The sequence below is a fragment of the Seriola aureovittata genome, chromosome 7 (assembly GCF_021018895.1).
Source record: "Seriola aureovittata isolate HTS-2021-v1 ecotype China chromosome 7, ASM2101889v1, whole genome shotgun sequence".
NCBI classification, from domain to species: domain Eukaryota; kingdom Metazoa; phylum Chordata; class Actinopteri; order Carangiformes; family Carangidae; genus Seriola; species Seriola aureovittata.
Genome location: NC_079370.1, coordinates 27,697,892 through 27,714,311, shown reverse-complemented (window position 1 = coordinate 27,714,311; position 16,420 = coordinate 27,697,892). Strand labels below are relative to the sequence as shown.

Genomic DNA, 16,420 nt, shown 5'->3' with positions numbered 1-16,420 from the left:
GAACAGACCTGCAGCCAAGATCAGGTTTCAGGGTTCGGCTTTTCTCCACGTCAGTGATGTGATGATGGGAAACCTTTAACAGTTCAACATGACTCAGTCATTTACATCATTCACCTGGGGCATGAGACCGAACAAGACAATTTAGTATCTTAATACAGTCCAGCCCAAATATCACCATATACCGTATTATCCTATATAATGTACAGTAAGCAGAGCAGACTGTGGAAACTGAAAAATATTTAATTTGGCGGGAAATATCACAGAATACTGACATAGTCTGTATTATTAAATATCTCCCTTCATCCAGTCATTGTGTTCATGTTAGCCAATTTCTGTTTCCAGGGTAAGTGACCCAATGCTTTCTAAAACCACATCGAAGAAAATATAACACCCTGTCCACAGCAGATCAAATGAACCTTAAGACTCTAACACACATACTAACACACCAAGACTGAGCCCAGACAAGTCCAGAGCCTGAGACTGAATGATGACCAAGGCAAACGTAACCAACAACAGTCCTGTCCCAAGAGTACACCTAAACCAGCACACTGTACTTTGTAATCCTGGTGTTTCACAGTTAAATATGACATGACCTTAGAAATCACTCAAGATCCAAAAACACAATGATTTTAAACATGGAGGATTAGGTGGTAAAAATACTGTAGTGAGCGCACATGGAAATTCTTTTAATAATGTCACTGTAAAGTCTGATGAACTTCCCTAAAATCCAGGTGATCTAGTGGTTCATGATGCTACACCACAGCTCATTAAAACAACTCAGAAAATGACTTATTTCACTTATGGTCTAATTGGTCGGACTTGATGTTACCTTTCCTAGACTGACGCTCACACAGGACCAGGAAATAATTAATACATTTTTATTTGGAAGATCTTTGCATTGGCGACTTTCCTCATCATGTAAATCGAGTTATTACAACGTCACAAAAAGGTTATTATAAGTTAAAATGTATCGTAGGTGATCGTTGGCAACAAACTCTCAAACTGTGAATACAAAACACCATGAACAAACTGATGCATTTTGTTTCGCAGTTTGTAGCAGTTCAGACCAGTTTTGACTAAAGGGTCTAATTAGAGATCAAACCCTACAAAGGTTTTCATGCATGCAGTCCCATTAAACCCTGGTTATTCTAATTCAAAACACACACAATGATCCAAAAACAATGAAAGAAAAAATACTCAATTTTAATGAATTCCACCACACACAATAGATTTTCAAAGTTTAAAGGGAAAATAAAGTCAAAGAAAACCAAAGTTCTTTCTCCCTCCTTTCTCCTTCATTCCAAATTTCCAACTCAGTTTGACTAGCAACCAAATCCACCTCGGGTTTTCCCCGTATCAGTCCAGTGACATAAAAAACTCCTCAACGGGTTTTCCCAGCATCCAATAACAAAACTCAAATAAGGAAGTCCAGTCAATTTAGTGCTCAAAGGAAAATCAACAAAACACCAACATGAAGCCACTCGTCTTCCACAGACTCAGTCACGATGGCGAGTGTTTACTTCTCCCACATCGCATTTTTACAGATTGTGTGAAAAGTCTGCTAATGGTGTTTTGTATTTGCATTTATTGAATAGTAGGACATTTGTTTAAGTTTAGCTCCATAATGTTTAACTGACTCCGACCATCTCGTAGTGAATCTAGAGATTGTATCTACGAGCGGGACAGACTGAAAAAAAAACTGATCCGAGCACGGTTTGTGTTTGTTGAGGAGATATTATCTGGATGGATGATGACTGCACAGTGTCTGGATTCTGCTTTATTCAGTGTGTCCCTGCCGGTTAGGTAACAGCAGCTAACAGCTGTCTGCAGATATCAGGCTGACGTCTTGTCAACACAAACAGTGCAGATGAATTAGTGAGCAGACTTTCACTCTCTGTCCTGTCTGTGCTCAGACTCATCATTAGAGAGTTAAAGCATCTGCCGCCGACAGTCCATGTGTAGCTTTATACAATACTATCTATTTTTTTTAAATATGCATGATGATGACAGGATTTTAATATTATTGTTGACGTGTTTTGCACATAGATGTGTTACGACTGGTGCGAGCAGGGAACCTGGAACACAGGGAGGGAGCCTATTGCAGACAGTGGGGCAGAGCTAATGTGATTTAATAAACGCAGTCAAACAAAGGCTGATGACATGGTGAGGCAGTCAGGGGTCAGAAACAGCAAAGGCAACACAGGCAAACAGGAAAAGTCACAGTTTTCACAATAAAGTATCATCAAGGTGTTTTGCATTTCCTGACCAAGTTTGAGGTGGGTGTGGTCAACCCTCATGACATTTCCTGTTGCCGTTCGGCCTCTAATTATTCACTGTTTCTGACGAGTGAACAACGAGTCAAGTGTGGTAACTACTCAACACTGGCTCATGTGTTCTGTATTGAAACTTCTTGTCAGGAACATGGTAGCAGAAGCTTTTTCTCTTGGTTAATGCTGATTCATCACACACAGCCCCAGTGCAAATGTTTCCAGTGCGAGATGTACTATCTCACCTCCAGACAGACACGTAGATGATGATGAGCAGCAGCAGTGTCAGTGAAGAGACTCCACAGCCCACAATCAGCGTCACCGAAGGGAGCTGTGTCTTATCCATGTTCTGAAACAACAGAGGAAGAAAGTGTCGGTGGTTACATCTCCAAACATGATGACATCACCAGTATTCACTGACCCATCAACTCTGTGAGCACTAATGTACCTCAGCTCAGTTATCTTCGCTCTGTTATTATAGTGTGATTACTGACAGCAGTCACACCAAAGAGATCCTGGCTCTTTATCACATCTTGTATTTTCTAGCTGCTGTGACTTTTAGTGGTGATCTCTCTAATGGCCGATTTTATATTAATATTTTTATGAATTTTTGAAGTGAATGGGATCCTATGAGAGAGAGTCAGACTCAACTTTCTTCAAACTTGCTTGACTTTAACAGCGTACCGCTCCGGCAGACTCCACTCGAGCTTTAAAATACTCACAAGACTTTGATCTGTCGGTGCTGTGCTCTGCATCTGCTGAAAATGTGTAGTTTAGGAGGTTTTACCTGGAAAGTGAAGGGTTCTACAGCTTTTGGGAGATTTTATCAGCGTGTCACGTGACCAACTAGAGTGTGGAGTGGAACATTTTCTCTAAACTGCTCCTGGCTGCACAGATTTATCTCCATAAGCACAAGATAGGCATCAGGACGTAGCCACAAGCCTCCTCTCTGAAAATGAATACATCTAACCCGACTGAGGTTTAACCCTTAACTGACAGGTAACCCGCAGTCAAGCTCCCGTTCACTACAATAGAAACTGCAGGCTGACCTCGTCCTCAGCTTAGACAAGAAGAACACTCGGCACATTTATTGTGTGAGGGAGCAAACACCAACATCCTGCTAACTGTCTAACTTTCAATAATTGACTTATTTGCAACATTTCAGTGCTGGACCATCTTAAATAGAAGCGGCTGTAAGTCCGCAACCAATCACATCAGAGAGTAACAAACATCATTTGACTATGTATCAATTTCTAATATCAAGATAAAGATAGAAAAATCGGTAAATGACTCTAAAATGCCATTCTCAAACAGATTCAAACAAAGATCCATTCCCCAATGTTACAGGTTACATTTGTAGATGAAACGATCAATTTACATGTTGTGAATAGCAGCATCAATACATGTATTGATCAACACATGTATTGATGCTGTTATGAACTGGGTCTGGCTCAGACAATGTTTTGAAAAGTGTATCCCAGGACACTGCATGTGTTTCTCTGCCAGCATCACTGATCAGTTGCACCTGTAACCAAACCCAGCAGTGATTTCATAGTGTACTCCTTATACTCCTTTAAGTTCATCTAATAATAATAATAATAATAATAACTTTATTTATATAGCACAGAGTTACAAATTGCTGTACGAACATTAAAACAAAACAAAGCAATAAAAGACAGAGAAGAGAGAAGCCAGCGGGGGCAATGAGAATGACCTCAGATTTGGCGTCACTGGGCTAGAGGAAGTTGTCACACACGCTGCTTGTGTGATGTAGTAAAAGTGAGTTTATACATGTTCAGTGACTGAAGATGGAGGAAGTGGCTCAGGAAAAAGAAACAGCTCTGGGTTCAATGTCTTCCTCACAGATTCTTGTTGATGCTATTTTTTATTGTTGTTTTTGTTCAGGGTCAAATTTAACTTGGTTGTGATTTCCCCCTTTTAGCAAATGTAAAATTGTTCCAATAGAAACTAGTGAATAAACAGTTAACAAGAATATTTTAAAGCAGACAGATGAGGTGATCATATTTCTAGGCCTTATAGCCCAGCCCTCTGTGCTCACACAGGCAGGACAGACAACGGACATTTCCCAATTCAACTTGAGAGACTGATGATTTGACTAGAGACTCACAGATAGATGACTGAGGTCAGTGAGTTGACTGGCTGTACGGAACACACACACACACACACACACACACACACACACACACACACCAGAGGAAAGGCCAGTTCTGCCTTAACAAACTCAGAGATCAGCTAAAAGAATTTCACTGGTGGAGCGTCAGTACAGAGGATTCTCTACTAACGATAAAATTATGTGGGGAATACACACACACACACACACACACACACACACACACACACACACACACACACACACACACACACACACACACACACACACACACACACTGTACATGCAGGTATCTGGACTGTATGGCTGGAGACTCGACATGGACAGGCTGGTTGTTTTTTGGGCTGTGGTTGCAGAGCAAGGTGACTTCAAGGTGATTCATGAATCACCCACAACACCTCAAATCAACAGAAACACACACACACATACACACACACACACACACATCTTGTGATGTGTGCCAAGTCAACTTCCTGAAATCAACATGCACATGATGAAGTTGTTTTCTCATCCTGACAACTGACACTTAAGCACCATCCCCATGCTACAGCAGACATTGTCTCGGTTGCCACAGCAACACTGTATCATGGCATCAGCAGCTGCAGCAGGGAGCATGGCTGTTGTGTAAGGCTGTGTGTTTATGTCTGTGCTGCTTGTTATATTTCCGTTTGCCAGCACTGATCTTTAAAAACAGAGTGATTAAAAATGATTTATTTATCCAGCTCGTTATCCTGACTAAAATTCACTGAAGAGATTAAAAACTTCCTCAGATCTGATACACGATCAACCACAGAGGCAGTAAGTACTGTAGTCTGCAGAAATATACATAAAATAAAATAGAAGATGATGTGACATCATGACCTCTGAGCCCTTTGATACAAACAGCAGCACTGCATCAGAAGCTACAGGCTCCTGCAGGAACAGCAGGGCTCCTGCCACAGAGGCTGAGATAATGTAGCTTGTATCTGGCAAACGATTGGCCAATCACATACGTTAACATTTCACTGCGCCTACAACATCATGCAAACGTCCCCAGCACTTTTAGATTCTTAACCACCACACAGTACCACCAGGGAGGCGATTGATTGGTCTAAAATCTCTATACAGCAGGACAATGGCCCCAAACACATAGAGAACTGTCTTCATGTCTTTTCAAACACAGTGAGACAGTCAGAACATACATATGACTGACATTCACATTACCTCTCCTGCGTTTGGAAACATTTCAGATTTTATAACCTCGAGGGAAAGAAGCAGTTCGATCAAACCCGTGTTATCTGCAGCTTTATTTATAAGATTAGATCATCTGTAAAGCGTATGTCATGTAGAAATGGTTTAAATTATCATATTGACATTTAAGGTGTATCAATTGATTTCCAAATGTCAATCCTGCACTGAGTAAAACGTAAAAAAACATTCCACCTTAAAAGCTTTGTGAGGAAAAGAATTGAGATCAAATGGAATCGTGAGATTTTCTGAATCGCGCACCTCTAGAATTCATCTACCTACACTCCTGTCCCTCTTACTTTGCTTTGGACGTACAAGAACTGGTTCAATCAGTGAACTTCTGTGTGTCAATGTGAGCCCCCAGTTCTCCTTGACCCACAAATTACATTTGACTGTTGTGGGACAAGATAGTCGCTAGCTAGCAGGTTTCTGCTGCAGTGTTAAATCTTGTCAATTCTGTGTCATAAATCAGATCAAAAGTGCTTTGTACAGTGTGAGAAGAGATTCCAAACAAGGTATTGCATAAATATATTCAGGTGTGAAAATATAAATTCATTAATATGGAAATATGAAAAATGTGAATGTATTAATTATTAAACACAGATCTCAGAGGTCTCTAAAGGTGTATGTAATACTTTTTTTTTATCAACCACAATGCACTTAAAGTTGATTCACACTTACTTACTTACTTATTCCTTGATCAGATAGTTATTGATCCAAGTCACAATGCTGCCAATTTTAGAAAACAGAGAATATTTCACAACTGCATGAACATCTACAGGAAGAACGTGTGTTTGACAGTAAGTTTGAGCGCCAACACTTTGATCAGTTGCACCGTCTCAACTTATGCTGCAACGTCACTAAGTGGAACACAATCAGAACACTGTTGCAGCAGGTGAAGTTTCCTCCTGTGCAGCATTCATGTTATCAGGTAGAGAAAGAAACTACTAACTAAGTAGTAAATGCTATTACATGTAAACCAGCTAATATATTATACAACATATGTCTAATGTGTCAGGTCGAACATCAGCTCAAGTCAAATGGCTCCAAATATGACCATAAACCATATTAACAACATACATAAAAAACTTTCTGCTGAAATTCACCTTCACAGTCACAACATAGTAACAGAGACAGTCCTCAGCTCTGGTGAAAGCAGCATAAAAACTTTCTTCTGCTCACGTCTCCTCCAAACAACAGAACAGCACAGCACCAAGCATGCCTTCATATCAACGAAACCTTTCTTCCAGTCGTTATTCTCTTCCATCTTTCCAGCTGCCATGGCAACAGTGAATGAGGACCTGAGGTCCATCTACTTGGAAAAAAAATACATTTTAAGCTCCATATTCACTCTAATAATTTCTAACTTGTATAATATGACACATATCTAACTCCAAAACTGACAATAGCCTCATGTCAGCATGCTAGCATGCTCACAGTGAGCTAACATGTGGATGTTAAGCAGGTCAAATGTTTATCATGTTCACCGTCTTACAATATGAAAAGTCTGAAGATCAAAGTTATTACAATTCATCTTCTGGGGTCCATGAATGTGTGTGCACCAAATCCCACGGCAACCCAAATTTCAATAAAAATGAAAATGTGAAGCTCATGTGGTGCTAGAGGAGAAGTCAGGGATCACTAGGCTGCATTTGTCATCTGGGGACCATTAACGGTTGCAAACATTCAAGGCAATCTGTCCAATAGTTGTAGAGACACTTTAGTCTGGACTGAAGCATTGGACCAACTTTGCATCACAAAAGCCAGAAAAATAACCATGGCCACTGATACTCAAGTTATTCCATTAACAGTTCATCCGTTACGCTGCAAGGTGTGTGGTGTCGTGGCAAGGTGAGGGACCAGTTTACACAAATAAGTTTGCAGAAAGAAGGTGGGTGGACCAGGACAAGAGGGAGCCCTCACCCCACCCCCCACGCCGGTAGAGATAATTGGCTAAGTTCATAGCTGTCTTGTCTCCAGGTTTGATGTGTGTGCTGGGACTAAGTTAATTAAATCACTCTGATTAATCTGCACTGCAGCAAGTTCCTTCTCTAAAAGCAAAGAGGGGGGAGAAAAGATTAGGAGTGCAGTGGGATGGAAAGGCATCTGCTGAGACAGACAAACTTTTTACTTCTTCCTCAGCCAATGACAAAGCTCGGCAGGAAGTATCACGCGGTGTCCAAAACGAGAGCAGCACCGTCAAAGATAAAGTGACCAGACTGCATTATTCCACACGAGTAGAGACGCTGAGGAGCAGCATGGGATGTCACTTCCTCCAGAAGTCTATCAGATCAAGCTGCTGCCAATATTTACAGTCAATAGATATGTCTGCAAGCTGCACTGGTATCAACTATACAGAGAGGATGATAAAACTACTGATCCTCATACTGATCAGAGAAAAGCCATGTACTGTATGTCTCCTCAGTGGAACCTGGTGTAAATTTAATCAGTCAGTTAAATGATAATAGAAATGATTAGTCCATTAACTGATGAATCATTCAACAACTACACTGATAAATGATTGACATTTCTGGGTTTTAGAAAAGAAAAAAAAAAGGGAGCAGACATCACCCTCGGCTGTAAAGAGCATTTTCCCTCCTTTTTTTTCACAGACCAAACAATTCATCTGAGAAAATAACCAGCAAATGCATGATAATAAAAGTAACTGCAAATCGCTTAATTTCAACAAGCTAACAACTGAAGCTGAGGTGTTCAGAGTGAACTTTTCCAACTAAAGGCTGTGTTACACTTTCTGCTACTGTAATTTACATCTGGATATGGTTAGCCTAGCTTAGCATAAAGACTGGAAACAGGTCATAAATACACAACACTTGATTGTCACCTTGTTATTATTTTGTGTCTGTCATTAGTAGTGTTTGGGGGAGTTACATGCTGTAGCACAGATGACACTCCTGACACTAAGTGCAGATTAAACAAAGGAGATATATAACATGCTAATTAGTGATCTGTAGAGGTGATTTTCTTTAGCGACAGGCTAGTAGTTTCACTTTGTTCCAGTCTTTGTGCTAAGCTAAGCTAACTGGCTGCCAGCTCCAGCTTCAGGTTTCAAGCCTCTACCACTGAGACTTTCAGAAACGCTGATGGACCTGTTTTAGTGTGAAAACTCTGGGGTTGTGCTGTTGACTGGATGGGCAGAAACAGAGACCTTTGAAAACGATGACATCACACCCACAGTCTCTCCTGATTGGCTCTCATCAGCCTGGACTACCAGTGGTGAATACAACATGATAATGAGTTGCAGTGTTACAGACCTTGTTGTCTTTGCTAGCAGCTGTTGTTCACTTACATTCTCTATTTTAATGCTACAACTGTCTTTGCTGTTCCTCCTTCAGAGGATGTACTGTAACTAACCAACTGCAGACAATCTACTTCCTGTTTACACCGGCTTGCACATACCCAGTGTAGTGAATGGTCATGTGATATGTGTTTTCAGTATGATGTATGATTAATAAAATCAACATTCAGGTGACACAACCTCTTCTACAGAGCAAATTCACACAAACAGCTGTGTTATATTGTATTTTTTCATGTATTCATGTTTAATCCCATTGGACATTTTTTACATTTCAGCAGAGCCACATGGAACAGCTGCAGTTGTCTATCTAAATATGACCATCACAACTATTTTTAGAGCCAGTTAAAAGATGAAACACAAACATATACATGCTGGAATTTGAGTGTGTTGACACTCCAGTGACCTGAAACCCTGATCTCCTTAATTATTTGTTTTCCTTACAATGTGGGCTAATTGGCCAAAAAGCCTTGTCACTGTATCTCCAGGCTCCTGACAGCACACTGAGATGCAGGCTCACACCACCCACAATCATACAGGCACATTCATTCATCCTCCTTCACTTCAACACACACAGGTCTAGCAGTGGCAGTAAACTGGGCTCAGGCTTTGGGGGGTGGGGGGTGGGGGTGTTGGTTGCCTTTGACTGCAGTGTATTTTTCTCTGTTTTTCCTTCTAAAAGCCTGCAGCAAAGTTGGACTGAGCAAAATGGACACTAGAGGTGGCAGCGAGAGAGTAAATGATGTAGTAAGCTCAGGGAGAGAGAGAGAGAGCTAAAATATAATGCAGCCCCAGAGCATGAAAAATGGTGTGATGGAATGAATAGAGAATAGGAAGATAGGAGAAAAAGAGGAACGAGGGGGAAGATGGAGAGGAAAAAAGAGGCTGGGGTGTTTGTCATGCTGGGGCTGTAGGAGGTTAGCTGCAGACAGAGCGGCTGGGCCATTTAGAAGCTACTGTTTGTTGCAGTAGGCGTAATTAGCATGGCAGCCATGGCTGTCTCACAAAATAATAGAAGGTGGGGGAGGGGATGGCAGCATGGGGGGGGGGGGCTGCCTTTTTCCTCTATTCCTGGCAAAAGGAGCCGTCAACATTTAGCCTCCCTCAGGGTGTTGGAGCCTCCAGGCTGCAGCAGAGCGGTGAACAGGCAGTCGTCTGCACAGGTGGAAGCAGGTGGACAGCTAACTGAGGACGACCCAGTGCTGGTTCACTTAGGATGAGCTTCAGGGATTTAAGCTAAAAGCTAAAGCTAGCATGGCAACACGCTCACAATGACAATGCTAACAAGTAGCAATAATGTTTGTCATGTTCATCGTCTTAGTTTAGCATGTAAGCATGCTAACTAAAGTATCTGACAACAGGCGCTGCAGAACAGGGGATCACCAGAGTTATTCTCCTCCTCTGAGAACAATCAGTTTGTACAACATGTAGTGCTGATCCATCTCGTAGAAGATATTTGTCAAGATGAGTGACAACTCTGACCTGAAGGGGCCACATGAAAAACAAACTCAGTATTAGGACTCATCCTATTGGCACTTTGGATAACTAATAACCAGATTTCATGACATGTCCAGACATGTCACTAAAAACAAACGTGTGCACCTTCATCCCACAGGAAGTGTAAATATCCAACAAAATGAGCAACACTGGCATCCATTGAGCCACTAGCATAGCTAACAATCAGATAAGATAAACAGTATATGAAGGGCAGTGAAACATGGTCCTCTTTAACCCCCCCATATAGAGATACTTTATAGTTACATTTATAGTTTAACTGGAGCTGAAAGACTTAGTTCATCCTTTGATTATCTGAAGAAGATTAGTCAGAAATGTCACAGTCAATGTTCCAGCTCTGCTGCTCTTTGTCTCACATGATCAGATGTTGGTTCACTGGGTTCTGATTGGACAAAACAAAGAATCTGAAGACATCACCTTCACCTTGGGATTTAGGGAATGGTGTGTGGATATTTTCACTGTCTTCTGACGTTTTACAGACCAAATAATTCATTTTTAGTAGCATCTTGAAGTACTGTTGTCTGGGTAATGTCCAAATCTCAAACATGATCCACACATAATTTTATATTTTCACTTGACAATTGATTCAAATGGTTATTGTTCCTTTTGTTTTTTGATTTTATCAAGTAACTGATTAATCAGCTCATAATTTAAAAACTAAATACAGATAATGTAACTTTTGTATTGTACTTGAGGCAGCAGCAGTATTTTGTAATTTATGATCCAGTAAACACAGCAGAAAATTTGAATAAAACATTATTGATATTAGATTATTAGTTTTTTGTTCTGTTTGTGCATTAGACACATCTCATGATTTACTGCATACAGTGTTTGTTGCTCCTGCTGCTGAAGCTGCTCAGTAAGTCAGGCCCCGTCCACACTGAAACATTTTCAACTTTTAAACTAAAAATATCTCTGTCTACATGAGGGATTTAGCTTCATATCAGAAATAATCTCCATCTAGACTAACACACCTTAAAACACATTTCTCATGACCATTCACCTACACTGAGCATGTGCGAGTTGGTGTAAACAGGAAGTAGATTGTCTCCTCTGCAGTTGGTTAGTTACAGTAAATCCTCTGAAGGAGGAACAGCAAAAACAGTTGTAGCATTAAAATAGAGAATGTAAGTGAACAACAGCTACTAGCAAAGACAACAAGGTCTGTTACACTGCAACTCATTATCATGTTGTTTTCACCACTGGTAGTCCAGGCTGATGAGAGCCAATCAGGAGAGACTGTGGGTATGATGTCATCGTTTCCAATACTTGCAGTTTCTGTCTGTGCAGATTACAACAAAACTCCAGAGTTTTCAAAGTAAAACACAACCCCAGAGTTTTCAAAATAAAAAACACCCCTAGAGTTTTCAAAATAAAACAACAACAACAAGTTTTCCTATTCCAGCAGTGTTTCTGAAAGTCTCAGTTCAGAGGCTTGAAAATTCCAGAGTAGTGTGAACGCAGGAGGAAACAAAGCAATAAACAATTATCAGATTAATCATTACGCAAAAAAATATCAACAATAATGTCAAATATGACCACACGTTTGAAACACAGCAACTATAGCTTTGGCCATCCAACAGTAAAACTACCAGTTTACAAAGATCTTAAGCAACTAACTGACTGAAACCATCATTATCAAGATTTTCAGTTGACTCAAAGAAGCCCCTCATTCTGGGAATTTACTCTATCATTTTCTTTTCAAGAGGGAAATTTAAAGGTTGAGCCCAAAGACAAGGTTAACCTAGCTTAGCATAAAGACTGAAGGGAGTAACAGCAATCCAGTCAACAGCTCTACAGCTAAGCTAAAGACCTAAAGCTCAACAGAAATATAAAAACAACCATTTGCTGTATTATGGAACTACAGCCAGGCACAGAGACTGTGTGCAGGTTCAGTGACCTATATCAAACCCATTGCTCACCAACCAGTGTCACTGTGCAGGACTGTAGCTAGAGACGCTGCAGAAAGCAGACAGATGAGGAAACTGTTGTTGACTCCTGAAACCACAAACTGACCGTTAAATGTGTTGATAGATGGAGCCTGCCTAACTGTCCCCTCAAACCTTCATAAGCTAACCCAACCACGTCCTGATTCCAGCTTCACACTTAACACATCACATTATCTCCGAAGCACTGAGGTATTCCTTAAATTGACCAATTCTCTGTCAGTCACCTCATTAAGTGAAAACAGATATTTCAGCTCAGATCACAGATCACACACAGCACTGCAGCCTCCCAGCGGGACGCCTGCTGTTGCTGAAGCCATCACAGCACACAGCACCATCACTTACATGCTCGTCTGTTTCAATCAAACCTCAACTGTCTCCAACAGACACAATCACATGAGCTTGACTCGAGGCGGGAAAGCCAAACTGTTTCCATCAGTGTAATCCACAACCCCCCCCCCCCCCCCCCCAGCCTACAGCCTTCCCCTCCTAGGCCACGCAGGCAGCAGGATGAACAGCACACTGCCTCCTATGTCTTTAAGAAAACCTCGGTGCTGTTACCACGGCAACTAGTGAACAAATTGCTTCCGAGGCAATTTCCAGTCTAATAATAACTAATCGCACTGAATGAAAATTCCCCACAAAGACACAAAGAAGCTGCCCTTTCCCCAAAGAACTGGGGCATGTTTGAGTCACTGGGATTCTGCTGTCATTTAAAAAAAAAACATTATCACACACACACACACACACACACACACACACACACACACACACTCACACACACACACTGCTGGCTGGCTGTGTCCAGCTGCAGCCACAATGGAGGGGAAGTGTGTTTGTGGAGCTTAGTCTTATTAAAAATGTCTTTCTTTTTGTACACATTGAATTGCCATGAAGATGCCCTCTACGGGGCCTGGTAACCATGGCGACACCAGTGACAGTGTAATATGTTAAAATATGCTAATATGAACATCAATTGCTGGTGTTCACATTAAATAAGGAAAGTGAAGGTAGGGGGGGTTGGGGGTTTACATGCAGGTGATCTTCATGTTAAATCTTAAATCTCCCACTCACCAGCTCATGTATGAATATCAGCACAGGTTAGCACAGAGCAAACTGACACCCACCCAAAATGAAAAGATAAATACATGAAATAAATGAATGGAATAAAATGAATAAATAAAATTTAAAAGCATATAATAAGCCTTTGCAGCATGGCTTTGGCATGTCCAGACAGAGAGAGGGAGGAGGGGAGAGAGAGGGAGAGAGGGAGGATCTGTTGATATGTAATGACAATGACGCCCTTTGGAAGAAAAAAAAACAGCTGATGCATTCACATAAAACCTCACAAAAACACACCGTCTCCGATACCTTAAACACACCGTCTCCGATAGGTCTAACGCAGACAAGTGAAGGGAGGTGGTGGACTTACCATTTCGGGATTTAGCCGTGCTAAAATGGCGAAGGTGGACAGTCTGTCACACACGCATTTGGTTCTGAATGAGTCGACTAGCACGGTTTTGCAGCCCCTGGCAGACCAGGATCCCAGCAGAGAGGAGCTGCACGGGAGAAAAACACACACACAAGCGCGCGGACAGACACACGGAAAGACACGCGCGCGCACCAGCACACACACACACACACACATACACACACACACACAGAAGCGATGCGGTGAATATAGACACAGTCCTGGCAAAAGAAATAAGAAAGCGGTTCAAATCCCACCGCGTTCCACCGGCTGTTTAATCCACTTCACATCTCCGCCGGTCGCAGGCGGAGGAGCAGAGAGCGGAGTGAGCGGCGGCGGGAAGGATGTGAGCAGCGTGCTGCAGGTCTCTGCCTGGACACATTACACCACCGACAGCCTGTTAGCACCAACACATCCACCACAAATATCTATTATTATTATTATTATTATTATTATTATTATTATTATTATTATTATTATTGAATAATAATACTACACATGATCTATAAATAACTATTATGCTACCTATAATTATCAGTATTTATGTATTTTAAGTATCTCTATTTTTTAAATGATAATAATAACATCCTTTGTAAGCCTCTATTTTCTTTTTTTTTTTTTTTATTTTGAAGTGAATTGCTCCACAACATCTTTTGAGGCCCGGTTGGATGCTGGGAATTCTGCTACACACATGATAATCTGGTCCATTGATCAAAAGCACGTTTTTTTTTTTTTTTTGTTGATTTTTTTAATAAATGTCTGACAGGGAGGAATCCTAATTTGTGCTTTACTCACAAAACTTTGGAGCGTTGGAGAACCTCCAGAAGCTGTTGGACACAGTTTAATGTCTGTGACCTCTGCTCTGAGTGTTTATATGACATATGTTCTGATGAGGTTCTGTGGAAGCTCATTACTGCCAAGAAAAAGTTAGTACCTAATGATTAAAAAATATAAACATTTTGTCAGTCATAATTATAAAGGTAAAGATTCTTTTTTTTAAATGTACTTTTATGTCATAATTACATAGTTATAGTCTCATAACTTTCACTGAACTGTAGAATTTTGACTTGAAGTTAAAAAGATTCATAGTATCTCAATTTTCAAAGCATTAATATTTTTGTTTGTTTGTTTTTGTTTTTGTCATTCCAAATATGTCATCTTTTTTTCTGGTGGGCTTCTGTTGTTCTAAAGTAACAGATAGTTTGATATTTGTGCCACAAATGCATAATTTCCTGAATAAAATAGTGCATCAGATTATTATGTAATGAATCGCATGCAGTTCCTAGAGGGCATATAGTCTCATGTCAGTTTGTGTCCAGGCACACGAAATTTGACCTATTGATTTTGTTTACCTGGACATGACTATGACACACAGCTCATAATGGAAATCAACTTTATTATTATCCAGGTTTGCATCCAGAATTCACTCTGTGGTTTGGTTCTGGCATTAAAAACATTTTGGTAAAGGCACAAAAGATCATGTTTTTTTCATAAAATAAACATAAACACACTGTGTCTGAGTCACTATGAACTTTTTTCTGTTTTAAACCAGACCACAACCTTTCACAAACCAAGAGCTGCGAGAGCCTAAACATAACCATAAAAAAGTTTAATCATGCTGTAGTCGCTAAAATTTGATATGTTTCTGTTGTGAAACCAGTGGAACATTTCTATTTATTTCTTTACAATTTGACAAACTAAAACTTTGATCGACTATCACAAAAAAAAAAATCGAATCCCCTCCTCATGGTTGTCTGCCTCCTCCACTCAGACTAGCGGTTTTACATCCCTGTCTATCCAGAGTCATATAAAATATGAACCATTTGTGTGAAATTTTGTTATAATTACTGTGTGAAGTTTTGGGTTATGGCTTAAAAGGTGTTTTGTGAGGTCACACTGAACTTGACCTTTGACCTTTGACCACCAAAATCTAATCAGTTCATCCTTGATTCACAAACAAGCGAATGTTGTGCCAAATGTGAAGAAATTTCGTTAAGGCGTTATGGAGATATCGTGTCCACAAGAATGAGACAAACATTCGGACGAACAACCTAAAAACATCAAAATGGACAATCGGCATCATTGTACATGAAATGAATAGATTACATTTGGTTTACCTGGACACAAACTGACATGAGACAGAGTCGGTGTACTGAATAGTATGAGTAGGTAATATAGGACAGAGACACATCTGATATTTCAAAAACCAATTAAGCAGAAAATCCAGTTGAAAGCCCCATAATTCATTAAAAACTAAAATATGTAAAAAAGACTGCCACAGTTATGTTCCTCTTTGTAAAGAGAGAGTCTCTGGTTTAAAGTTGAATCAGAGCAGTTTGACATATTGTTGTAGGGTTTGGTAATTTGACACTCTGGCGTTTAGACAGTAAAGCTCCATTTGGCGGGGCCGCTGACACACACTGGCCATACATCAGTCTGCTGAGGAATTAAGCAAACAAGTCAAACTGATGAAGAAGTTGCCCAGTGTTATGAATTAACAACAAGCAGCAACAGGCGACAGACTCCGATTCTCCTCACACAAGTTCACAT

General features: G+C 40.5%; 1 protein-coding gene across 7 annotated transcripts in view; it reads right to left on the bottom strand.

Moving 5' to 3' along the window:
- adgrb1a (adhesion G protein-coupled receptor B1a) overlaps positions 1-16,420 on the bottom strand; it is a 160,863-nt gene that overhangs the window by 25,637 nt on the left and 118,806 nt on the right. For all 7 annotated transcript variants that reach the window (XM_056380686.1, XM_056380682.1, XM_056380680.1 and 4 more), the window contains 2 exons: positions 13,832-13,958; positions 2,513-2,616 (listed from right to left, as the gene is read on the bottom strand). In XM_056380686.1, coding sequence (XP_056236661.1) covers positions 2,513-2,616; positions 13,832-13,958 — 231 coding nt within the window. The remainder of the gene's footprint in view (positions 1-2,512; positions 2,617-13,831; positions 13,959-16,420) is intronic.